The sequence below is a fragment of the Petromyzon marinus genome, chromosome 36 (genome assembly GCF_048934315.1).
Source record: "Petromyzon marinus isolate PM22_M1 ecotype Great Lakes invasive population chromosome 36, UKy_Petmar_22M1.pri1.0, whole genome shotgun sequence".
Classification (NCBI taxonomy): Eukaryota; Metazoa; Chordata; class Hyperoartia; order Petromyzontiformes; family Petromyzontidae; genus Petromyzon; species Petromyzon marinus.
The window spans coordinates 993,729-1,021,126 of NC_133702.1; the positions used below are offsets into that span (position 1 = coordinate 993,729).

General features: G+C 46.1%; 1 protein-coding gene across 1 annotated transcript in view; it reads left to right on the top strand.

Moving 5' to 3' along the window:
• The first annotated feature begins 15,725 nt into the window (after positions 1 to 15,725).
• Positions 15,726 to 27,398, top strand: part of LOC116949425 (uncharacterized) — a 42,254-nt gene continuing 30,581 nt past the window's right edge. The window contains exons 1-2 of the mRNA XM_032966756.2: positions 15,726 to 15,843; positions 15,980 to 16,025. Coding sequence (XP_032822647.2) covers positions 15,730 to 15,843; positions 15,980 to 16,025 — 160 coding nt within the window. The 5' untranslated portion in view covers positions 15,726 to 15,729. The remainder of the gene's footprint in view (positions 15,844 to 15,979; positions 16,026 to 27,398) is intronic.

A 27,398-nucleotide genomic window follows, 5' to 3' on the forward strand; every position in this document is an offset into this window, starting at 1 on the left:
CAATTGGTAACACACTACGCTGTGAAGAACTGAAATCCTGCAGCGCCCGCAAGGCCCCCCTGCTCAAGAAAGCACATATACATGCCCGTCTGAAGTTTACCAATGAACATCTGAATGATTCAGAGGACAGCTGGGTGAAAGTGTTGTGGTCAGATGAGACCAAAATGGAGCTCTTTGGTATCAACTCAACTTGCCGTGTTTGGAGGAGGAGGAACGCTGCCTATGACCCCAAGAACACCATCCCCACCGTGAAACATGGAGGTGGAAACATTATGCTTTGGGGGTGTTTTTCTGATAAGGGGGCAGGACAACTTCACCGCATCAAAGGGACGATGGACGGGGCCATGTACCGTCAAATCTTGGGTGAGCCTCCTTCCCTCAGCCAGGGCATTGAAAATGGGTCGTGGATGGGTATTCCAGCATGACAATGACCCAAAACACATGGCCAAGGCAACAAAGGAGTGGCTCAAGAAGAAGCACATTAAGGTCCTGGAGTGACCTAGCTAGTCTCCAGACCTTAATCCCATAGAAAATCTGTGGAGGGAGCTGAAAGTTCGAGTTGCCAAACGTTAGCCTCGAAACCTTAATGACTTGGAGAAGATCTGCAAAGAGGAGTGGGACAAAATCCCTCCTGAGATGTGTGCAAACCTGTTGGCCAACTACAAGAAACGTCTGACCTCTGTGATTGCCAACAAGGGTTTTGCCAGCAAGTACTAAGTCATGTTTTGCAGAGGGGTCAAATACTTATTTCCCTCATTAAAATGCAAATCAATTTATAACATTTTTGACATGCGTTTTTCAGGATTTTGTTGTTGTTATTCTGTCTCTCACTGTTCAAATAAACCTACCATTAAAATTATAGACTGATCATTTCTTTGTCAGTGGGCACACGTACAAAATCAGCAGGTGATCAAATACTTTTTTCCCTCACTGTAAATCACACCGGTGTGTTGGAGAGCAAATCCACAACATTTACAATTCGAGTGTGACGTTTCACCAGTAATTACAACCGGCATCATCAGACGACAGCCAGATTTTTGGAGAAATCCTCCTCCTGTTTTGTTCCTTAAATAGAGGCCTAGATGTGATGACGTCACTTGTGAGCCCTTCACCTGTGAAGTGGGGTGGGGGTGGTTAATGAAAACATCTACATTACAATGGGTATTCATTACCGCTTGGGTTATGCATATGGTAACCAACTCACATTATACATGCACATTGTTATTGTACCTCCTGTCGTTTGTGTGCACTAAAATAGCAGTGCCTTCTTTGGTTCTTTCGGTAAAGTCACGTAGAATGAGAATAAAACAATAAAATAATAAAAAAATAACACAATTAAATTCTCACGACTTTTCGGCCACAACACAAGTGGCTTCTGTCGTCCCGACAGGTTTGTTCCTTTCACCTGAAGAAGGCCACTTGTGTTGTGGCCGAAACGTCGTGAGAATTTTATTGTGTTGTTTTATTTTATTATTTTATTGTTGTATTCTCATTCTACGTGACTTTACCGAAAGAACCAAAGAAGATGAATCCTTGCACTCACGAAAGCTTTAAATCGAAAAATAGCAGTGCCTGTTATTGTCTGTTCACAGGTAATCCCCATTGACCTATGGCGACCTGTAAAGGCATGCATATAAACAATGTATTATGTGATGATTCGCTTCCAAGAAACACTTAGTCTGTAGCTATCTAAACGGTTACAATTATTTTGACTTCTCTCAATTTCGATAGAGTCTATAATTAGTGTTGGCCAGTAGTAGCTAGTTTTGCACAGAACTTCAGCATTATCAAAATTAATTGAGTGTCCTTGTTGGCACGCGTGTTCTGCTACTGTATTTGGGAGTATTTAATATTTATTTGGTGTTCTTTTTATTGCAATTACTGGCAAAAAGGCCGTACATGGATTGAAAATGTTGTGGATTTGCTCTCCAACACACCGGTGTGCTGTACTAGTAACGAATTGACCACGTTCTGTTTACGTGACAACCCTTACTAGTTGGCTGTGTCGGATGGTGGCGGATTTTAACGACACATTTATATATTTAAGCGATCTAACCCCAAAAACCTCTATTATGGATGATATTGTTCGCGAAAGCCTCCTCCTGCTATTACGTGGTAAAGTGTGAGGGCAGTGCTGCAAGGACGGTGCGAGGCAGTCGACGGGACAGTTTTTAATGAGGATCCTACTCCTGTAAGAGATCGGGTGAGATCTCCTGCTCCTGATCAGGTGAGGTCTCGCACTCCTGATCAGGAGTGAAATATCCCACTCCACTCCTGATCAGGAGGGTGAGATCTCGCACTCTTGATCAGGTGAGATCTCGCACTCCTGATCAGGTGAAATCTTCTACTCCTGATCAGGTGAGATATCCTACTCCTGATCAGGTGAAATCTTCTACTCCTGATCAGGTGAGATATCCTACTCCTGATCAGGTGAAATCTTCTACTCCTGATCAGGTGAGATATCCTACTCCTGATCAGGTGAGATCTCGCACTCCTGTTCAGGTGAGATCTCCTGCTCCTGATCAGGTGAGATCTCCTACTCCTGATCAAGTGAGATCTCCTACTTCTGATCAGGTGAGATCTCCTACTCCTGATTACGTGAGATCTTCTACTCCTGATCAGGTGAGATCTCCTACTCCTGATCAGGTGAGATCTCACACTCCTGATCAGGTGAGATCTCCTACTCGTGATCAGGTGAGATCTTCTACACCTGATCAGGTGAGATCTCCTACTCCTGATCAGGTGAGATCTCGCACTCCTCAGCAGGTGAGTTCTCGCACTCCTGATCAGGTGAGATCTCCTACTCCTGATCAGGTGAGATCTCCTACTCCTGATCAGGAGTGGAATCTTTCACTCCTGATCAGGTGAGATATCCTACTCCTGATCAGGTGAGATCTTCTACTCCTGATCAGATGAGATCTCCTACTCCTGATCAGGTGAGATCTCGCACTCCTGATCAGGAGTGAAATCTCTCACTCCTGATCAGGTGAGATCTCCTACTCCTGATCAGGTGAGATCTCGCATTCCTGATCAGGTGAGATCTTCTACTCCTCATCAGGTGAGATCTCCTACTCCTGATCAGGTGAGATCTTCTACTCCTGATCAGGTGAGATCTTCTACTCCTGATCAAGTGAGATCTCCTACTCCTGATCAGGTGAGATCTCGCACTCCTGATCAGGAGTGAAATCTCTCACTCCTGATCAGGTGAGATATCCTACTCCTGATCAGGTGAGATCTTCTACTCCTGATCAGGTGAGATATTCTACTCCTGATCAGGTGAGATCTCCTACTCCTGATCAGGTGAGATCTCCTATTCCTGATCAGGTGAGATCTTCTACTCCTGATCAGGTGAGATCTCCTACTCCTGATCAGGTGAGATATCCTACTCCTGATCAGGTGAGATCTTTTACTCCTGATCAGGTGAGATCTCCTACTCCTGATCAGGTGAGATCTCGCACTCCTGATCAGGAGTGAAATCTCTCACTCCTGATCAGGTGAGATCTCCTACTCCTGATCAGGTGAGATCTTCTACTCCTGATCAGGTGAGATCTTCTATTCCTGATCAAGTGAGATTTCCTACTCCTCATCAGGTGAGAACTCGCACTCCTGATCAGGTGAGATATCCTACTCCTGATCAGGTGAGATATCCTACTCTTGATCAGGTGAGATCTCGCACTCCTGATCAGGTGAGATCTCCTACTCCTGATCAGGTGAGATCTCCCATTTCTGATCAGGTGAGATCTCCTGCTCCTGATCAGGTGAGATATTTTACTCCTGATCAGGTGAGATCTAGTTTTACTGCATAACAAATATTGAAAATGTCTCTGCTGAACCAACGATGCTGATTCGGGTTGCTGAAGAACATTATTGGCAAATCTCGGTCAAGTACTGTTCTATTCACAAATCCATTTAATGTTTTCTAGATTTATAGTATTGTCATGATCGTAGTTAATTATAATTACTCTCAACCTTGACTGTATTTAGCTTGGATTTTATCTACACTTGGGTGGTGTCGTTTTTTTAAAATGCGCAGCGTATTGAGATTCTGTACTTCGATATGAAAGGCGCTTATTCAAACAAAAAATATTTGTATTATTTGCATCCGTTTCACATTCCAGTGGTAGATGTTATGCGTGTGCACGCAAGAGTACGACCTTACCAGCTATCCGTGTGCTCTACTCGTGTTTTCAAATGATACGTAACAATAAAAACTCATATTTAGCAAATGTAAAAAAGATATCGTCGAAGCAAAGCTTTGTTAAGCATCTATGGGTCACCATGTTGACAGGCCCACGTGACTCTATGCATGCAAATGCTGTGTGTAATATTATTATTACTGCACAGTGGTAAACCTGTGACTGTTACAAAACAACCGTTGTCTCCCCATTAGCGTGTGTGTGTGCCAATGGGGGCCCCAGAGCAAGGGGCTGTAACAGACGGGGGTTGTCAGCACTCTCAGCCGTGGAAGTTGGGACCTTTATCGTCCCACGCTTCGTGATGAAAGGAGTTTGTGAGTCACGGTCATTTGCATCAACCTTGGGAAGCAAATCAATAAACAAATAAGCAATGAAGCAGGATGTCACACCTTCACATCCACGGGGACCCTCTTTTACATCTCCGATTAGCACTTCTTTCGTACGATGCGAAAGAAGTTCAACATACGTACATACAAAAATGAAGAAAATGCTTAACCCATTTTGGCAACAATATATAACATAATTGCGTAACCAATCGCTTAACATTGCTAATAATTAAACACGTTTAATGTATATGTAATATATTTATCTAAATTAAACAAACATTAAGGATCAAACGTAGTAACAAACGTCACGTCATAACTCCCAACCGAAAGAGTCCCAAGTGTTATTTTGTTCAACCAGGTAAGAGGTCAAGAGACTAAGATGACTCTGGTTTGCAAGCATGACCTGGGGTCACCAATCTGTTGAAGGCTATACGGGAGATCTTTGTCTGTGGATACTTGTGGTATTTACCAAAACACAACAGACCAAGTAAACATCAAAATGTAGGTCAGAGCTTTACAGCAACACAAAACCACTGTGACAGAATGTGTGTAAATGTTGTTCAACGCGAGTCAACCGCAAGCCACCGAACCAGTTGTTTAACCCTCCGAAGAACCAGTACGTGCATTTTTAATGCAAAAATAAGAATGCTGCGAATGTGACCCCATTACAATTGCCAGTTGATAGGCAATTGCTGAACATGTCGGTGAACACGTGCCTGCTAAAACTGCGACATAAACGGTGCTCTCGGGCTGTGTTTGAATAAAGGATGAAACATGGTGCGTGATTGTATGTATGTCGCGCCCTTCTTGGTGGGCTTTTATGTTCGCTACTGAGTGATGACCTTCTGAATCAGGGCCCACTTAAATGCGAACATCTCGTGTTGAGACCAGCAGAGATTGACCTATGGATAAAATGGCTGACCCGCCCACCACCCACCAAAGGAATGTGGAATTTCCACGACTGTTTCAAAACCACGTTGTAGCTCAGCACTGATCCACGCTCACTTGTGCAACACTTTGAACTGCAATTATATTTTGTGTTCAAGGATTTGCATCTGTCACACGATTTTATATGTTTGTATAGTGTATTTATTAGAATCCAAGATGATATTCATACGTAGGTATACATTTTTGATTTGCTAATAAATGTGATACATCTATACGATGTCCATCCGCCTGTTTAACACGCAGGAGGCTTTCGCAACCAATATCACTCATGATAGAGGTTTTTGGGGTTAGATCGTGTAAATATATAAATGTGTCGTTAAACCCACCACCACCCAACACAGCCAATTAGTAAGGTTTGTCACGTAAACAGAACGTGCCAATTCGTTACTAGTACAGCACATCGGTGTGTTGGAGAGCAAATCTACAACATTTACAATCCAAGTACAAAGTTTTGCCAGTAATTGTAATAAAAAGAATATCAAAGGAATATTAAATATTCCCAAATACAACCATCATCAGTGGCAGAACAAGCGTGCCAACAAGGACACTCAATTGATTTTGATAATGTTGAAGTTCTGCGCAAAGCTAGTTACTGCTGGCCAAGTCTAATTAGAAAATCTATCGAAATTGGGAGAAATACAAATAATTGTAACCGTTTGGATAGTTACAGGTTAACTGCTGCTTGGAAGCGAATCATCAAATAATCCATTATTTAAATGCATACCTAGACAGGTCACCATACGTCGATGAGGTTTACCTGTGCGCAGACAATGACAGGTAGTGCTAACGACAGAAGGTACAAGAACAATGTGCGTGTGTAGTGACATAGCGCTGACTGTTGTACAGCAGCTGCAACTGCAGGTGGGCACTTAGCGCACACGCCGCTGAGTAGATACACGGTGTGTGTGCCGACAGGGCAGAGGAACTGGGGCAAGCTATTAGAAGGTCGTCATGCACTTGGATTAGGCAGGAGTGCATCCCAACAGCTGCAGCTGCTCCCAGAGGGAGTATCAATAATTGTGTTTGAAACAAAAATAAATATAACCTAAACATTGGATCCTGGAATATCAGGACCCTTACAGACAACCAAAACTCGCAACGTCCAGAGCACCGAACAGCATTTGTGTCGCACGTGCTGAGACGATTTAATAACCATATTGCCACCTTCAGGAAAAACCGTCTGGCGGATGAAGGCCAACTGGCCGAGCTAAGTGGAGGCTACACCTTCTTTTGGAAGGGTAAACCAGCACATGAACGATGCCTGCATGGTGTAGGGTTTGTAATGGACACCATGCTCATCAGCAGCTCAAGTGAGCTCCCAATTGGAGTCATTGAGAGTTTTATGACCCTACGCCTGAAACTCACAAAAGACCAACATGCAACCATCATCAGCACCCGTGCACCAACACTGGACTCTGAAGAAGACACCAAGGAGACCTACTACAGCCAACTCAACAAAATCCTTCAGAGGACACCAAAAACTGACAAGCTGATTCTCCTCGGCGACTTCAATTCTAGAGCTTGGAGATACCATCAAATGTGGAACGGTGTCATTGGTAAAGAGGGAGTTGGAACGTCCAACTCCAGTGGTCACCTTCTTCTTACAACCTGCTCTGAGCACGACTTCATAATCACCAACACCCTATTCAGGCAGAAGAATAGACTGAAGATCTCCTGGTGCTACACTCGATCACACAAATGGCATTTACTGGACTATGTGATTGTTAGGAAGCGTGACAGCACAGATGTCCGCATGCCAGACTGAAAGAACTAGCTCATAGACTCAGCACCAACCAGGCCTCAGGAAATATTCATGAGTACTGGACACAACTGAAGATGGCAGTTATAACCAGCTGTGAAAACACCATTGGCTACACAAGAAGGAAAAACTGTGACTGGTTTGATAACAACGACCAGGAAATTACAGGCCTCATTGACAAGAAGCCGGAAGCATTCATCACCTGGCAACAAAACAAACAGTCTAGTCAGAAAAAAATCATATAAGGAGGCCAAATCGGAAGTACAAACTAAAATCCGGGAACTGAAGAACTGGTTCAGAAACAAAGCAGAAGAAATGTAACATCTTTCAGATTCCAATAACCCACATGTTTTTTTTTAAACCAAAGTCTTATATGGACCATCAAAACAGGGCCTCGCACCACTCCAGTCTAAAGATGGGACAGAAATCTTCAAATATAAAAATGCAATCATCTCCCGCTGGCAGGTAACACTTCAGCACTCTTTTAAACTGCAACGCTGTTGTAGACGCTTCCATATTCAGTGAGATTCCACAACACTCTACCACTGAGGATTAGCTGGAGAACCAACGATGCTTGAAGTGGCTAAAGCTGTCAAGCAGATGAAAAAAAGCTAGTGGGCTTGACCAGATTCCTGCTGAGATTGACCAACATGGAGGACAATGCCTACTAAAACACCTGCACTCCCTCATGGCCAGGATCTGTAATGATGAAGACCTTCCCAACTAACTGAATGATGCCATCATTGTCACTATTTAAAAAAAAATTGTACATGGCCTTCTTCGATTTGACTAAAGCTTTAAATTATGTTAATCGTGAAGCACTGTGGAGAGTGCTTCTAAGATATGGCTGCCCAACTAAATTTGTTAACGTCCTCCGTCTGTTGCATGACTGTATGAAGGTTGTCATCCTCTCGGATGGTGAAATCTCAGAGCCAATCGAGTAAGAACTATGGTGATGCAAGGCTGCGTTATTGCACCAACTCGTTATTGCACCAACTCGTTATTGCACCAACTCGTTATTGCACCAACTCTTTTCTCCACCTTCCTGCCAGGAATGCTTCATCTGACAGGGAACAGACTGAGGTATACATATCACATATAGGACAGACGGGAACATATTCAACATCAACCGTTTCAGAGCCAAGTCGAAAACATCAATCACATCCGTTATTTAATTCCAATATGCTGGTGATGCCCAAGTCAGTGCCTGCTCAGAAGCTGGCCTTCAGGTCATGGTCAACATATTTACAGATACTTACAGCAGGATGGGTCTAACATTCAATACCAAATAAAGATCCTTATCCAACTAGCTCTGGGAGGACACCTAACACCCCAATCACTACCAACAATGCAATACTAAATAACGTTCCCAGTTTCCCATACTTAGGCAGCCATCTCTCTAGCAATGTCTTAATTGATTATGAAATCCAACATCGGATTGCCCGAGCCAGTGCTGCCTTTGGCAAACTTAAGAACAGGGTCTTTGAAGACCACGACATTACCACCAAGACCAAAGTGGCTGTGTATAATGCTGTGATCAATCCAACCCTCATATATGGTGCAGCAACCTGGACCACCTATCGTAAGCACTTACAATATCTCGAAATGTTTCATGAACGATGTCTCAGGAAAATACTAAACATCACCTGGGAAGAAAGACGAACTAATATCAGTGTCCTGGAGCGATCCAACTCATCCAGCATAGAGGCCATTATCATGAAGTATCAACTCAGATGGGCGGGTCACCTTGTGAGGATGAATGACTCGAGGCTTCCTAAGCAAATCTTCTATTCCCAGCTCAGGCATGGATCACGTGCCCCCGGAGGTCAAAGGAAGCGTTTCTTTGACAACCTTAAAACGCACCTCAAGCGAAGCCACGTAGATCCAAACAACTGGGAAATCTCTGCTTTTTATAGACCATCATAGAGGGCCAAAATCAACAATGGAACTCAGCACTTCGAGGCCGAACGAAGAGAGTTGATAGCCAGGAAAAGAGCATGCCGCAAAGCAACATACACCAGAGACAGATAACAACGAGTGGGAGCTCCAGGATGGATCATCCCTGCCCCTACTGTGTCAAGATCTGCAGGTCACGGATTGGCCTATTCAGCCATCTCCGGACCCATGGCCAACCAGGCTCAACTCACAACACGGACACATGGAGGGAAATCACTACTCGACTACGAGGGATCTCAGAAGGAGAAGAACAGATGCATTCATTAATCCCCCCCCTTCGCACTAGAAGGGCTCACAAGTGACGTCATCACATTTATCCCTCTTTTTAAGGAACGAAACAGGAGGATTTCTCCACGAATGACTGGTGAAACGTCGTACTCAGATTGTAAATGTTGTGGATTGCACGTCTCACCACAAGCACGTGTGGTTAATGTAGCCTTGATGCCGTGTAATAGCTGTCTATTTGGTGTTTGAGCATCTTGACACCTCATGGATTATTTCCAGAAAGGGTAAAAACTATTTATTTCTTCGTCATCTTCATACCGGCAAAACGTTCTCTTGCATATAATCGATGGCACACACAAACTGTTTTTTTGATGATACTGAGGAAAAAAACAATATTTAAAGACCCCTCATCCGCTAGCTGCTATCGCGGTGTGTTTCTGTGACTCAACCAACTGCCCAGGCACGCGTGTGTGGATTTCCCAGTTTGCCACATCAACGCGTCTGCCTATTACACTCGTGGCGTCTTAAGTGGCATGAAGAAGGTGTGTGTTGCGAAACCGCAAGAGCGAGACCCAGCCTACAGCAGTTGCGTGGTTTCCTATCAGACGTGGGGGTTTCCACTGACACCGTTAACGACCGCGTGTTACTGCCGCCACTGTTATGGAACTCGGTGTTTATCCGCTGGGCTGTCAGGGTGGGAGTCCACGGCTGGCCATGGATATAGCTCACGAGTCACACATGAGGGCAGAATGTGCACATGCTGCAGAATGACACGAGTCTACAAATGTACCGCAAATTCCGACCAACTTCTTCCTCTTATATGTTGAGACACGGAACAGAGTTCTGTCTTTATGTGCCTTTACCCAACGTGATTTTACCCATAATGCTCTATACTAAAGTTTCAATATACAAACTTTGCATTTAACAGTCCCATAGTTTAGATGGAATGCCCTTGCCAATGACATCTGCTACCCCAAAAGCGTTTGTTTAAAAGCCCTGGCTTGCTGATGAGACCCCGAAGTTTGCAAGCAGGAAAAAATGTTGCGAGCCATAAGGACGAAATATATTTGTACGTTGAGACACAGAACGGATTTCTGCTCTTATACGATTTAATTTGTGTGTGTTTTTTTTAAAATAATGTTGCACCGATTAGCACGGTTGGCTACGTACGGTGCAAAAGAAGTTAAACATACGTACAACTAATGACGATGTGTGGGGAGGAAACCGGAGCACCTGGAGAAAACCCTCGCGAGCAAGGGGACAACACTCGATCCCATACAGCAGGGACAGATGATATGAGCGCGAATTTCGCTGTACCACCTTCTCCTGGCAAGCCAGAGTATTGCACAACGTGTGTGTGTGTGTGCGATTCACCAACCATCTCTGCCTCCACACAGTGCTGGATCACAGCCATCGCCACCCGGCATCGCGGTGGTGATTGATGTCTGTTTTTAATGTTGCCAGAAGCCGTGCCGCCTCAAGATAAGACAGCGAGGTGCCGTCACCTCGTTTTCCCTCTTCAAGTTTGACCTGCCTACAGATATTTACTGTAGGTACAGATATTTACTGTAGGTACATATATTTACTGTAGGTACAGATATTTACTGTAGGTACAGATATTTACTGTAGGTACAGATATTTACTGTAGGTACAGATATTTACTGTAGGTACAGATATTTACTGAAGGCACGTCAACTACGCCTCTATATAAGGAACGAAACAGGTGGACTTCTCCACAAATCTGGCTGTCGCCTGATGAAGCTAGTTGTAATTACTGGCGAAACGTCGTACTCAGATTGTAAATGTTGTGGCTTGGCTCTCCAACACACCGGTGTGCTGTACTAGTGACGAATTGGCCACGTTCTGTGTACGTGACAACCCTTACTAGTTGGCGTTGTTGGGTAGTTGTGATTTTAACGACACATTTATAAATCTGCGCGATATACCTCCAAAGGACCAGTCTTATGGAAGATATTTACTCTTAAGGCGTTAGAGCCGAGTACATTATTTTCTCTGCACCCGTTATCCGCAGGTACGGGTTGAGCTGGAGGAGTGAAGATGGGGAGAGTGGGCACCGCACGTGTCGTGGTGTAGTAACCACTGGGCCGTGTCAATTGTTCGCTACACTGGCGTGTCGACAGCCGACGTTTTGCCAACTTTGGACATTGCTCACGGACGTCCCGATGTGGTGGAAGAACCACAGGGCAAGCATCGCACCGATTCTGAAGCCACAGAAGACCCACACTCGTCTGTGAAGACATAGCCTTGGCGCTATCAGAACGGCAACAAATACCCCATGGTGCCACTGATTCGGTTTGATGATTCGATTTTCACGGTTGCGTGGAAAAATGCCACTCAGTGCTGGGGTTCGAGGTTCGAGTCGGGGGTACCGAGGCTCGTTTCTCTCCACTTGGGTGCAATGTTAATGGCCGGCATTCCACAACCCTTTTTGCTGAACGAACGCAGATTAATCAGTCGTTGAGCAGCGTCAGTAAACACGCTGAAGCGAGCGGCATCTCATCTCCATACCACCACAGAGAAAGCGTGACTTTGTCTCTTACTCTGTCCGGTTTTTATTTATTTGTGAAGCCAATTTTTTGAGCGCATATATTTTGTGAAACGTTGATATTCAATTGAATATCGATTTTCTGCATTTTTAAATGTCAGTATTTTTTTAAAATTCCAAAATTAGTTAAACATTCGAGTCACGACGATATAATGCCACTATGGATCGATTTACGGCACAGACACTTCATTGATGACGCTTCATCTGCCACGATTCCAAGCTAATTTGAACAGTGATGTTTCTACCCTACGACGTTGAAGACAATCAGTGAGGGTTGTTTTTCTCATAAGGTCAAGCCACTTAGCAGGGGAAGAAAGAAGCCAAGCTAAGAACAAAAATCATAAATAAAATTATTTGTGTCAATTTTAATAAAAATGTTACGTTCAGTACTGTACACTATTGTCACGTGTATTTATAGCACTAGGGGACTATTTTCTAACATGTTATAGCATTAAGAATTGTTAATACTTTATATATATATAGACTCGATCCCAAACGAAGCAAATGCGCAGTGAACACCTCCGGCCTATCTGCCCATGGATTGTGATGATGACGATGATGCAATCCCACGCCTGTCACCCTTCTTGTGTGGAACGTCGGGCTTCTGGCCCCGTGCACAGGAATGTAACCGTCCAGCCTGGAGTCCCCGCCACCACGAGCCAAGGGCGAGCACCGCCTGGGCAGCGGAATCCTCCTGCTCCTGCTCGTCCTGTTGCTCCTCCTGCTGCTCCCTTGCGGCCTGTTTAGTCACCGCCAGGATCACTTTTACACGTGGCAAGACTCGCGCGTTAGATCCAGCAAAGCCGCCAAGATTCTGCTTCAGAAGGCTAAATATCCGGACAAAAATTGAAAATACACGGATAGTGTGGTCTTTACATATATGTTATAACTTTATTACGTTGGGTTTGAAATGTATATTCCTGATGTTATTGTCTGTTCATTTAGATTTTTCTCTTACATATACGGTAATTATCTTAGGTGAGGCTTCATAGGTTAACGTTGAAGCCCAATAGGCCCGCAGGCCCTCGGAGATGAGGGCCCAGAGGGCCGGAATCTTCCCGTGGCAGAAGCTGCCAGCAAGCACGCGGGTGCGTGCAGTGGCGGCTCAGTGCCCTTCACTCGTTGTCAGCGCGGGGACACTTTCACCGATAAGACGCCGTCAGTGAGGGACGCCACGTTTGAAACAATTTGGTTTGTGACAGCAGCACGACGTCGATGATGATGGTGGGGTGGTGGTGGTGGGGGAGTGGTGGTGGTGATGGTGGTGGTGGTGGGGGGGTGGTGGTGGTGATGATGGTGGTGGTGATGGTGTTGATGGTGGCGGTGGTGATGGTGGTGGTGGTGGTGATGATGGTGGTGGTGATGCTGGTGATGGTGGTGGTGATGATGATGGTGATGATGGTGGTGGTGATGATGGTGGCGGTGGTGGTGATGGTGGTGGTGATGGTGGGGTGATGATGGTGGTGATGGTGGTTGTGATGATGGTGGTGATGGTGGTGGTGATGGTGGTGGTGATGATGATGGTGGTGGTGATGGTGGTGGTGATGGTGGTGGTGATGATGGTGATGATGGTGGTGGTGATGGTGATGATAGTGGCGGTGGTGGTGATGGTGGTGGTGGTGATGGTGGGGTGATGATGGTGGTGATGGTGATGATGGTGGTGGTGATGGCGATGATGGTGGTGGTGATGGTGGTGGTGGTGATGGTGGTGATAGTGGTGGTGGTGATGATGGTGGTGGTGATGATGGTGATGGTGGTGATGGTGGTGGTGGTGATGATGGTGGTGGTGATGGTGATGATGGTGGCGGTGGTGGTGATGGTGGTGGTGGTGATGGTGGGGTGATGATGGTGGTGATTGTGGTGGTGGTGATGGCGGTGATGGTGGTGGTGATGGTGGTGGTGATGGTGGTGGTGGTGATGGTGGTGATAGTGGTGGTGGTGATGATGGTGGTGGTGATGATGGTGATGGTGGTGATGGTGGTGTCACTCTTCATGTATTGTTGGGGGCCACATGTCAGGGGCCGCGCTCAAGGCCGCCAGGGGCCGCCCGTGGCTCCCGGTGGTGGCCACGTTTTGTTGGGTTGGGCCCGCGGGGTGGTGGCCACGTTTTGTTGGGTTGGGCCCGCGGGGAAGAGACGTGGCGAGAGGCAGGAGCCGGTCTCGCCTGGGAGGACGGACAGAGCCCGCGAGGGGGCACGAGGAGCGGCTCGAGTGTGGGGGGAATCCGCCCCCGTCACGTCGATCTCCTCCTCGTATCATCAATGGGGGGATGGACGAGGCGACTGAAGAGCGTGAGGGTGAAGGGCGATGTCCCGAGGGGGCCTGCAGGGTTCGCGTGGCCCATAAAGCGCGTTGAGAAATAGCCGGTGACGTGATGGGAAACCCCGACGGTCCGCACACAACAAAGACAAAGATCCCCCGTGACAAACTGTTTGGGGCAAGTGGTGTTGGGGAGTAGCGCCTGTGAAGGCCGGCACGGCACAACAAGGCGGTGTGTGGCCAGCAACACGCCCGGACGCCTTTGTCTCCCCACCGCACCGGGTACTCATTTGAGGCTGAGTCAACCTAGAGGAGGCTTAGCATCGGTGCGGATAATCATCACCGGTGTTGGTGGCCGTGAGTGGGAATCGAACCCGGTTCGCCGGGTTAGTTGCGCGCAACACTCTAACCGCTGTGCCACCGCTCCCCGCTAAGGCTCCCACGCACACACAACACCCCCACCTCTACATGGAGTTGACGCCGTTACGGAATATGCCCTGACAAGTGTCAGGTGATGTTGGTCAGCCTCGCAGAGAATGGTTATTGCTTAAGAAACTCCTTAACACGTCATCAGCTGTTTGACAAGCTGCAGCAAATAGCCCTTTATAAAGTGTGTATATGTATATCCTCGTTGTGACTGTCTCAGCGCCTCTGTGACCCCACCTGGATTTTATTTCCACGAGCGATGAACAATCCGGAAACACATTTCTGTGACAGAGCGACATTTTAATCGGTCCGTGCTACCCGCACGCTACCCCAGTTCTGTTGTTCACAGTTACAACTTCTACTGTTAAACAATTACGCTCTGCTCGCCGGAGTGAGCGCAATTCTGCCCAAATTGGAATCCCGCCGCTGTCAACATCTGGGGTGCTGGAGCACCCAGCGCCTGCCCACTGCGCTGGGTTGAATGTCACAGAAAGCGGCAGTCGTGGTGATAATCCACAGCACCCGCAGATGAGCTGCAGTCACCGGCCGCCACTCGTCCACTTGTCACTCTGTATGGCTGCTACCATGGTTACTCTTCCCGTGCATTTTACCCATTAATTGCTCTCGCCCTTATTGAGGACTCGGTCTTCGAGACTGGGGTTTACTCTCATCCACACGGTGTTCAACCACCACCACCACATTCCTGGTCACAGCAACACACCACACTACTGGTCACAACAACACACTCACCCACACACTCACCACACTGCCGCTCACAACAACACACTCACCCAATCACTCACTCAGGCACTCACCACACTGCCAGGCACAGCGCTTCTCTGTTTTCCCCCTCGCACTTTGGAATTCCCACCCATCATCATTGTCTGCTTTGCCCCCAAGCTCTTACAATAATAACCTGTTACAGCTGTGATATGAGTGATGTTTGTTGCTGGCCGCTTGATGTTCTCCGCTGCTTGGTGAGAATTACATAAACAAATCACGTGGGGAGTTTCCCACGCTGCAGCGCATATAAAAGGATTCGGCATTTCCTTGAAGCGTCTCCACATCATGCGCTCTCGGCACGCTTGCGCTTCTGGGGCATCCGTGCAGCAGCAGCTGCTGCTACTGCTGCTCGCAGCATTGCGTGTACACAAAGCAGCAGCAACAGGAGCAGCATCAGCGGTGTGTGTGTACCTCTCCACTGATGCAGCCTCTCTCTCTCTCTGTGATTGCTGTTACCTGCACCGCGACGAAGGCTTCACCCCCGCTGCCCGTAATTCACCCCCAGCTGTGTTCATGTTGTTTGTGGCATTGGCAGATTGCGGATGGAGCCCATGGGAGGAATATCATCGTCCTCGAGGAAGGTAAGGCCGCCTTACGTGACTTCTCTGTTAGAATGTATGGACAGCGTGTCGATGTATCGTGCGCCAGTCTCTCGTGTGAGATATCCTGCGATAGCGAGCTTTCTGCGGTGATGAGTATATTGTTGGCCAGCGTGTACGTGGACTCGTGTGCACGTTCAATAAGAGTCTAAGTGTCCCCTCTGCTCCCGGTAGGAAGCGCCAAACATTGTCTCATCTGAAGTATATTCATTTCCCCCAGTTAACATTGCTGTTAAACATATTCAATCTGACTGCTAATAGTTTATAGCGATAGTGAATATAGGTAATAGCGAAGTAAAATCAAACTCGTGTGGCTTGGTGCTCAACTCCTGTGGTAGCCCTGAGCTTGCTGTGGATGTTCCACATTCCTATGGTGGGGGCCAGTCCATTTCACAGGACAATTGTAGCTGCCCTTCCACAAAGTGGTACTAATTTCTATCAAGTGGGGTTGAACTCGCAGACTCTCAGTTGGGAGCCGGGCTCTCTTGCCGGATTCCCGGCACATGAAGACCGATTCCTATAGCTCAGCTGGACATGACAGACCTCTCCTGGCTGTGTTGGACATTTTAACATTTTCCCCACTTACCTTCGCGACCTCCCAGTTTGAGACGTACATCTGTATCCTGGTCCCGCGGGATATGTAACGATAGCTCATCGTTCTAACACACGCAATGCAGTTAAAAATAACGTGCCCGAGATGCCATACGCTGGAGGCACTTTAATATGTAACAGTGATTTATATTTGTGCAGCATGTTCAATGGCTTTTGTGTCGATTTTTATCTTTGCTGTAACTTTATTTTAATTGTTTTACTTTTGTCATTTTTGGTGAGCCGGGCCACCCTTGAAATAGAGACTTCGGTTTCTCATCGGGTTTAAATCCGCCCTGTCAGGGGAGAACTGGCGTGTCGCGGTCGTTCTCAAGCGCGCACGCCAATGGGTTGTTCCCACTAGGTGGACCCACTGCGTGTAGAATCGCATTGACAGGGGTGGCTCTGCATTACAGCTGGGCTGTAATCCGACGGTTGAATTAATCCATAACTCAACCGATGATCGGGTTTGATCCCTCGACACGGCAATGCGTGAACCAAAGCAACGTCTCACTCCTGTTCCCATGTGCTCCTGGGGTCAGCGAGGTCCACGGTGACCCATCCTTCACCTTGCAAAATATCGTCATGGCGCGATTATCGATTATCGTTTGATTTTTTTTATTGAATGTTTAGTTTCACGGCAGTGCTTATGAAATACACGTAACTCGATCATTTCAGTTGTGAAGAATTTCCTATTTCCTGTTATTGAAAATACTGTCTTTAAAAAATGTGCATGGAGAAATTGAAAGTGTGGTGGACGTTTTTCCATTTTCTTCGTCACTTTACATGTTTCCAATCTATGTTATAGCAGGTTATTGTACAGATTGATAACTGTATTCTGTAATTACAATGATATTTTATATTTTCGTTATCAAGTTCGATTTTCCGAAAGCACCCGAGCCTGTCCTCGCTCCCCTTTTTTACACCCCCCTTTTTAGCATTGCCCGAGATATGAATACTCGCGCCTCATGTGTCCCTCCGAAAGAATGCCTCGAGTAGTTTAAGGCGCCTCGCTGGCGACCGCCTGGTCTACAGGAGCTCGTCGGTTCGATCCCGGCCCTGGCGCCTGTATATTTGGAGTTTGCATGTTCTCGCCGTGGTAGTGTGGATTTGTCTCTGGGTACTCCGGTTTTCCCCTCCACATCTAGAAACATGAATTTAGAGTATTTGGCGATTCTAAATTTCCACTTGAAATGCCACTTTGTTGAGCTATCATTTGTGATAGACAGATCTCGCTTATGAAAAAGAGCCTCATAGCTCAGTGGGCCTTACCTGGTAAATAAAAAAATAGTTTACAGTTTTGTATTTAACCAGTTGACAGCTATTGTGTTGCTGACATGTATCGCGAGGCCATCTCCGCAGCCTTCTTTGCATTGCTTAATCGTTTCTTGCCGTTCATTCTCATCGCTCATTACAATAACCACGGCATCAGCAAACCTGGGATGGTTTATATTTTATCCGCTTACCATTCCGCCTTTATATACTGTCACGATGGATACATTTGGTGGGATAACATCTTCTTTCCTGACATCTCTTCTGATATGTATTTTGGTACCTCTTGAAATATCAATGTAGTCAATTCATCATTGTCAATGGTTTTTAACACTTCTAAATCTTTTCTGTTATGGCCTTGGTTTCTGAGGGCCTGGCTGGATGACTGCATCATTTTACACCGACTCGAACGCCCTTTTCGGAACGACATTCGACATCCATCGGTCCTTTCCAAAATATTATTGACCGCTCGTTCGTTCGTTTCTCAGTCTGCTTGTCCTGCTGAGGGTCGCTGCTGTCGCCGCGGGTTGAGTAGTGGGGGTCCAGACCTCCCTTTCCCTGGCGACAGACTCCAGCACTACATTACTATACACTACTATACATTACTATACACTACTACACTGTACACTACTATACACTACACTATGCACTACTATACACTACACTATACACTACTATACACTACTGTACATTACTATACACTACTATACACTACTATACACTATACATTACTATACACTACTACACTATACACTACTATACACTACACTATGCACTACTATACACTACACTATACACTACTATACACTACTGTACATTACTATACACTACTACACTATACACTACTATACACTACACTATGCACTACAATACACTACACTATACACTACTATAAACTACTGTACATTACTATACACTACTATACACTACTATACACTACACTATACACTACTATACACTACTACACTATACACTACTATACACTACTGTACATTACTATACACTACTACACTATACACTACTATACACTACTATACACTATACACTAATATACACAGACTTTAACTCTTTCTGGGGAATTCCCAGGCCAGCTGAGCGACATCGTCCCACCAGCGTGTCCTGGGCCGGCCCCGAGGTCAACGCCCACTACGTTAATCTATTTGGTCAATGGTAGAAAAACCTTTCCTAAGCCCAGCTTGCTCACATGGCTGGTTGGCTTCTAAGATATGTATTATTCTGTTGCGAACGATCGTTTTGAACACTATATGTACGTGTGTATCTGACAGGGTGTGATTCTTCGAGTCCGTTGTGTCTCCCTCTTTGTGTAAAGGAATAATTGAGGCAAATTTCCATCATTGATCTATTTCACTTATGTCTCAGTAGTAAATGATAATTTGACGATGCCCACAGTTATCCCATGCGATCCGGGGGCTCTCCCCGTTTCATGCTACGAAGGGCTGAGGTTACGTCTTCAAGCGTGAGATCTTGCATTGTCTCTTTTTCACCCAAACAACGGTTCCTAGGATGTATGCTTTAGTTTGCACATAGATATTGTTTTAAGGTTCTATCTCCATTGTGCCACGGTTAAAAATGGGCGACCATTTTTGAATTTCCAATCATCAACCTCCATTTTGCTGCTTCCAGGATCGCGCGACTCGTCTCGACACCGTTGTCGACGTTACTGCTGTGCTCTCTGACATATTCTCTCAGTTTCCCCCGTGGATTCACTGGGCTCGACGTGCTCTAGATTCGTCTTCCACCCCTCTTTGCGTCTCTCCTCTTCTTCTGCGTGTATTCGTGCGCTCAGATAACTCGTGCACTGCTCTTTGCACCTTGCCCCTCTCTTGCATCGCACCGTGCGTTCGCTATTACCATCTCCGTGTCAGTTTCTGGTGACGTTTCATTGGCAATTCCCATCTGTAGCTTTAAACTGAGTTTATTTTCCAATACCTCTTGAACTAGATTGTTATGACGTCAACGTTTCTTTTTGCCAGCAATTCGCTTTGCCCACTATTGGGCTGCGTGAAAGCCAAACTCTGATCTCACCACCCTGGGATCACCGCCCCCGTTGAATTTGCTGACGGATGAGAGGTATCTCAGACAAGTTGGGTTTTTTGCCGTTAGAACCGGGTGACGTCCGTGTCTAACGTCTCCACGAGGGCTCCTCCACATCCTAGATGTGGTTGTCCACCTGATGAAGCTAGTTGTAATTACTGGCGAAACGTCGTACTGAGATTGTATATGTTGTGGATTCGCTCTCCAACACACCGGTGTGCTGCACTAGTGACAAATTGGCATGTTCTGTTTACGTGACAAATCTTACTAATTGGCTGTGTCGGGTGGTGGCGGATTTAACGACACATTTATATATTCACACGATCTAACCCAAGAAAACCTCTTTATAGATTGTTTAGGTTTTACGAGGTGTTCTTCATCTTCACGTCCCTGCCGATTGCCGACTCTGATGCAGCGTTTCTCAACCCTGTCCACTGCACGGCTCTCACCACTTTCCAGTCAGCTCGATCTTCGTGGCACTCTGTCCAGTTGTGTGCGTGGCCGAGGGAGAGGGGAGGGCGGGGGCTGGATCGGTCACTGAACGGCACGGAAAAGAGCTCCTCTGTCCCAGCTAGCGAAAACGAGCGAGGTTCTTTGCTGCAATTTCCGAAAATACCACGGCACACCTGGGACTTGAGAAGCTCTCCCCCCATAGATGTTTCCCTTATCCAGTCACTCGTTTCAATGCCTCATTTGTCAACCACCGGCTTTGCTCCGGCAGTTAGTGGGGATTTGTGGTTCCTCAACTTGGCAAGACATGAAAGTATTTGCTCTCTTAATGTTGTCTTTATTACGTTGTTTTAGACGCTCATTTAAAGTACCCTCTGCTGGAATAAAGCATGCATTTATGCTCAACTCCATTTGCGGTACCGAGTCAGTGGTGGATTGTCAATATTCCTCGAGCGGAGGCGGCGGCCTGTCTCTCCGCCAGACAGCCACTGTTGATATTTCCCACGACTGGCAGTCCATTGCTGCAGTGCTCCACAATCTGTCTGCCATGGCAAGGTCCCAGCTGGTGGGCCGCTGTGGTATCTCCGTGGTTGTAGGAGAGGAAGCTGGGACAGACGACCTCTCGTCCGTGATGTTCCATGGCCGGTCCATCCCCGACGCCCCAACTCCCCGCCCTCCACTCTCCGATGACCGGGCGTGCGTAGCCACCAACCCCCACTACCGGGCCCTTTCAACTCCCTCGGTCGACAATGCGCAGTTGGGATTTTCTCTCTTTTGGGATCGGTGCGGCGCGAAGATGGCGTGACCTCGAAAGTTTGAGAGCCGTTGGGAAGCACCGCTGGTGCGTTGGCGATGCCGCGGCGCTCGAGCGTGACACATTCACGCGCGCATGGCGTGAAGGCTTGGGCGCCACGCGTGCCCATGTTGGTGGATAATCATCAGGGTTGTGAAGTGATGCCCGGTTAACCGGCTAACTGCTTTCAACGATCGGTTACGAACATCTTAGGAATTGTGTGTAGACCGGAGGACACTTGAAGGGATCTCAGAGGTGGCTCTGTCATATCCACTTGCGTGAGACGTTCTGTAAGACGAAGGGTGCTACTGCTCTTGGTGAGAACCGAATGGGCCGTGAGACGATGCCGATATCACTATCGGGATTAAACTTGGTGGAAAATTACACAAACAGTAAAAAAATGAAGACTTTTAAGTTGCACCTTTGCCATGCTGTAGTCTTTCTTGCCCTTGTGTCCTGCTGCATCCGTCTATCCTTGATTCACTCCACTCTGAAGTAATCAATCAATGTGCAGTCCACCCATAATCACATTTAGACAATGTCAAAGCAAGATGTATTGGCACAGTTTAACACGTGGCAGTAGTAGTAGCAGGAAGCATTCGCGACCAATATTTTATCCATAATAGAGGTTTTTCGGTAACATCGGGTAAATATAAATGTGTCGTTAAACCCGCCACCACCACGTGATAACAAGTACAGTGAGGGAAAAAAGTATTTGATCCCCTGCTGATTTTGTACGTTTGCCCACTGACAAAGAAATGATCAGTCTATAATTTTAATGGTAGGTTTTTTTGAACAGTGAGAGACAGAATAACAACATAAAAATCCAGAAAAACGCATGTCAAAAATGTTATAAATTTATTTGCATTTTAATGAGGGAAATAAGTATTTGACCCCCTCTCAATCAGAAAGATTTCTGGCTCCCAGGTGTCTTTTATACAGGTAACGAGCTGAGATTAGGAGCACACTCTTAAAGGGAGTGCTCCTAATCTCAGCTTGTTACCTGTATAAAAGACACCTGTTCACAGAAGCAATCAATCAATCAGACTCCAAACTCTCCAACATGGCCAAGACCAAAGAGCTCTCCAAGTATGTCAGGGACAAGATTGTAGACCTACACAAGGCTGGAATGGGCTACAAGACCATTGCCAAGCAGCTTGGTGAGAAGGTGACAACAGTTGGTGCGATTATTCGCAAATGGAAGAAAAACAAAAGAACTGTCAATCTCCCTCGGCCTGGGGCTCCAAGCAAGATCTCACCTTGTGGAGTTGCAATGATCATGAGAACGGTGAGGAATCAGCCCAGAACTACACGGGAGGATCTTGTCAATGATCTCAAGGCAGCTGGGACCATAGTCACCAAGAAAACAATTGGCAACACACTACGCCGTGAAGGACTGAAATCCTGCAGCGCCCGCAAGGTCCCCCTGCTCAAGAAAGCACATATACATGCCCGTCTGAAGTTTGCCAATGAACATCTGAATGATTCAGAGGACAACTGGGTGAAAGTGTTGTGGTCAGATGAGACCAAAATGGAGCTCTTTGGCATCAACTCAACTCGCCGTTTTTGGAGGAGGAGGAGGAAGAATGCTGCCTATGACCCCAAGAACACCATCCCCACCGTCAAACATGGAGGTGGAAACATTATGCTTTGGGGGTGTTTTTCTGCTAAGGGGACAGGACAACTTCACCGCATCAAAGGGACGATGGACGGGACCATGTACCGTCAAATCTTTGGTGAGAACCTCCTTCCCTCAGCCAGGGCATTGAAAATGGGTCGTGGATGGGTATTACAGCAACAAAGGAGTGGCTCAAGAAGAAGCACATTAAGGTCCTGGAGTGGCCTAGCCAGTCTCCAGAACTTAATCCCATAGAAAATCTGTGGAGGGAGCTGAAGGTTCGAGTTGCCAAACGTCAGCCTGGAAACCTTAATGACTTGGAGAAGATCTGCAAATAGGAGTGGGACAAAATCCCTCCTGAGATGTGTGCAAACCTGGTGGCCAACTACAAGAAACGTCTGACCTCTGTGATTGCCAACAAGGGTTTTGCCACCAAGTACTAAGTCATGTTTTGCAGAGGGGTCAAATACTTATTTCCCTCATTAAAATGCAAATCAATTTATAACATTTTTGACATGCGTTTTTCTGGATTTTTGTTGTTGTTATTCTGTCTCTCACTGTTCAAATAAACCTACCATTAAAGTTATAGACTGATCATTTCTTTGTCAGTGGGCAAACGTACAAAATCAGCAGGGAATCAAATATTTTTTTCCCTCACTGTAATTGAGACTTGTTTCTGCCATTTGAACGCGAAATTTACCAAAACTCATGGTCGCTAATAAAGAAGTGTTGCCCTTTAGAACATGGAGACCCTAACTTTTTAAAGTACTTTAAAAACAAAGTTCTATTATTGGTATTGAAGTAAGCGTCCTTCAACCGTGAAGCCCATAAAGTTTAATTATCTCGTTAGACAGGGGTTGTATACGTTTCGTGCATCTGCTTCTTCGCTTTCAAGTCAAGTGTACCAATACATGGGAGCGTTTTGGGTAATATCGCGCAAATGTAAATGTCGTTAAACCCGGCACCACTCGACACAGCCAAATGGGTTTGTCACGTAAACAAAACATGTCAATTCTTAACAAGTCCAGCACACCGGTCTGTTACAGAGTAAACCCGCTACCACATTTACAAAAAGTAATCTACTTACATTTCGATTTAAAGCTTTCGTGACTGCAAAGATTCATCTTCTTTGGTTCTTCGGTAAAGTCACGTAGAATGAGAATAAAATAATAAAATAAGACAATACAATTCTCACGACGTTTCGGCCACAACACAAGTAGCCTTCTTCAGGTGAAGGAACAAAACTGTCGGGACGACAATTGAAGCTCTGTCGTCAATTGAAGCTCTGTCGTCCCGGCAGTTTTGTTCCTTCACCTGAAGAAGGCTACTTGTGTTGTGGCCGCAACGTCGTGAGAATTTTATTGTCTTATTTTATTTTATTATTCTCATTCTACGTGACTTTACCGAAAGAACCAAAGAAGAAGTAATCTAATTGTTAATGTTGTACGTTTACTGTCCAACACACCGATGTGCTGTACTAATAACGAGTTGGCATGTTCTATTTACGAGACAAGCCTTACAGTGAGGGAAAAAAGTATTTGATCCCCTGCTGATTTTGTACGTTTGCCACTGACAAATAAATGATCAGTCTATAATTTTAATGCTAGGTTTATTTGAACAGTGAGAGACAGAATGACAACAAAAAAAATCCAGAAAAACGCATGTCAAAAATGTTATAAATTGATTTGCATTTTAATGAGGGAAATAAGTATTTGACTCCTCTGCAAAACATGACTTAGTACTTGGTGGCAAAACCCTTGTTGGCAATCACAGAGGTCAGACGTTTCTTGTAGTTGGCCACCAGGTTTGCACACATCTCAGGAGGGATTTTGTCCCACTCCTCTTTGCAGATCTTCTCCAAGTCATTAAGGTTTCGAGGCTGACGTTTGGCAACTCGAACCTTCAGCTCCCTCCACAGATTCTCTATGGGATTAAGGTCTGGAGACTGGCTAGGCCACTCCAGGACCTTAATGTGCTTCTTCGTGAGCCACTCCTTTGTTGCCTTGGCCGTGTGTTTTGGGTCATTGTCATGCTGGAATACCCATCCACGACCCATTTTCAATGCCCTGGCTGAGGGAAGGAGGTTCTCACCCAAGATTTGACGGTACATGGCCCCGTCCATCGTCCCTTTGATGCGGTGAAGTTGTCCTGTCCCCTTAACAGAAAAACACCCCCAAAGCATAATGTTTCCACCTCCATGTTTGACGGTGGGGATGGCGTTCTTGGGGTCATAGGCAGCATTCTTCCTCCTCCTCCAAACACGGCGAGTTGAGTTGATGCCATCGAGCTCCAATTTGGTCTCATCTGACCACAACACTTTCACCCAGTTGTCCTCTGAATCATTCAGATGTTCATTGGCAAACTTCAGACGGGCATGTATATGTGCTTTCTTGAGCATGGGGACCTTGTGGGCGCTGCAGGATTTCAGTCCTTCACGGCGTAGTGTGTTACCAATTGTTTCCTTGGTGGCTATGGTCCCAGCTGCCTTGAGATCATTGACAAGATTCTCCCGTGTAGTTCTGGGCTGATTCTTCACCGTTCTCATGATCATTGCAACTCCACGAGGTGAGATCTTGCATGGAGCCCCAGGCCGAGGGAGATTGGCAGTTCTTTTGTGTTTCTTCCATTTGCGAATAATCGCACCAACTGTTGTCACCTTCTCACCAAGCTGCTTGGCAATGGTCTTGTAGCCCATTCCAGCCTTGTGTAGGTCTATAATCTTGTCCCTGACATCCTTGGAGAGCTCTTTGGTCTTGGCCATGGTGGAGAGTTTGTAATCTGATTGATTGCTTCTGTGGACAGGTGTCTTTTATACAGGCAACAAGCTGAGATTAGGAGCACTCCCTTTAAGAGTGTGCTCCTAATCTCAGCTCGTTACCTGTATAAAAGACACCTTGTGAGCCAGAAATCATTCTGATTGAGAGGGGGTCAAATTCTTATTTCCCTCATTAAAATGCAAATCAATTCATAACATTTTTGACATGCGTTTTTCTGGATTTTTATGTTGTTATTCTGTCTTTCACTGTTCAAATAATCCTACCATTAAAATTATAGACTGACCATTTCTTTGTCAGTACACCGGAGTTTACAGATTGATCTGCACCTGTGGTGACTGCTTTATCGGGGAGACGAAACGACATGTCTCTGACCGAATTTGCGAGCACAAATCAGATTTGAAACACGGCAAAACGAATTCTTCTGCCGTAGCTGATCACTGTTACAACGCTGTGGGTAATCACGATATAATTTTCTCCGATACCAAGGTTCTTTGCAAACCCACGGGTTTTTATCAGAGATTTGTTCACGAGGCAATTCAGATTTACAAACACAGACACAATTTCAACCGAGAAGATGGTTTCAAATTAAGCAACCATTGGAAAGATGTTCTAAATGGAACCAAACATTAATCTAATTTTCAATGGTACAGTATATTTTTTCAAGTAGTGGTATCCCAAACTTTCGCAGCTGCTTAAATTCCCTTTTCACACCATCAATATGTAAACTCCCCCTCCCCCCCTCGCCGGTCTGCACATGTTCACCCCCTCTACACCGTTCACCATGCTAAGTCCGCCAATTGAATGCTAATTTTTATGCTAATTCCTTTGTCAAGGCACCTTAATTCCTCTCACACAAGCTTAAAGGTCGCGGTCTGAGTTTGGCTGTGTTCACTCCAGCGCTGTCCTCGAGACAGTCTGGTCCCTTCACCTGATGAAGGCCACTTGTGTTGTGGCCGAATCGTCGTGATTTTTTGTTGTTTTATTTTTTACCTACGTGACTTTATCGAATATAACTAAAGAGTAGGGGATCAAATACGTTTTTTCCGTCACTGTAATTACCACCACCACCTGTGAAATCCCATGAAGTGGTGCGGCTTGAACAAATGGAAATCTTTTTACTGACCCCGTATGGATGATGATGCTACACTGACATATTGATAGTGACGATGATAAACGGTGATGGCGAAGATGATTTTGATGATGATGATGACGACGGTAGTGGTCATGGCCACAGTCGTCAGGATTGTAAAAAATAACAAACTCACGATGGTGGTGGTTTGATGGTACGAGTGATGGTGATAGCGACGGTCACGTGATGGTGACAACGACATGATGACACCGCTTATCGCCAATGTCTTCGTCATCATCACGGTTGCTGATGGTAACGTTCTGACGTTCACGTGGCCAAATCAACACCGACGAGGATTTGACGTCACGCCGGAGTCCCTGTGCACCGCAAGTCAACAGGGGAGCGTGCTCAGGCAGCTGATGCCGCATGGATTGGATGGCCGACAACTAAGTCTGCAGCTGTGCTGGACTGCGCGGCCGGTTTACGTTGTTGGACTTTGGCTCGTGGCAGTTAAATGAGCTTCAACCACCCAGGGGGTGTCCTTCTCACGCACAGCAATTGAGCCGAGGTGGTGGTGGTGTTAGAGCGAGTCCGCGCTCCGCCAACGACAAACCAATCCTCATTCCAGAGTGGGGCATTGGGATTTTGCCTGCACCGAGATGCCATGGGGACAAATCTCCGATCTCAACGGTGCCACTGACTGATCTGGCTGCGATTCTTCTCGCTCGCCCTA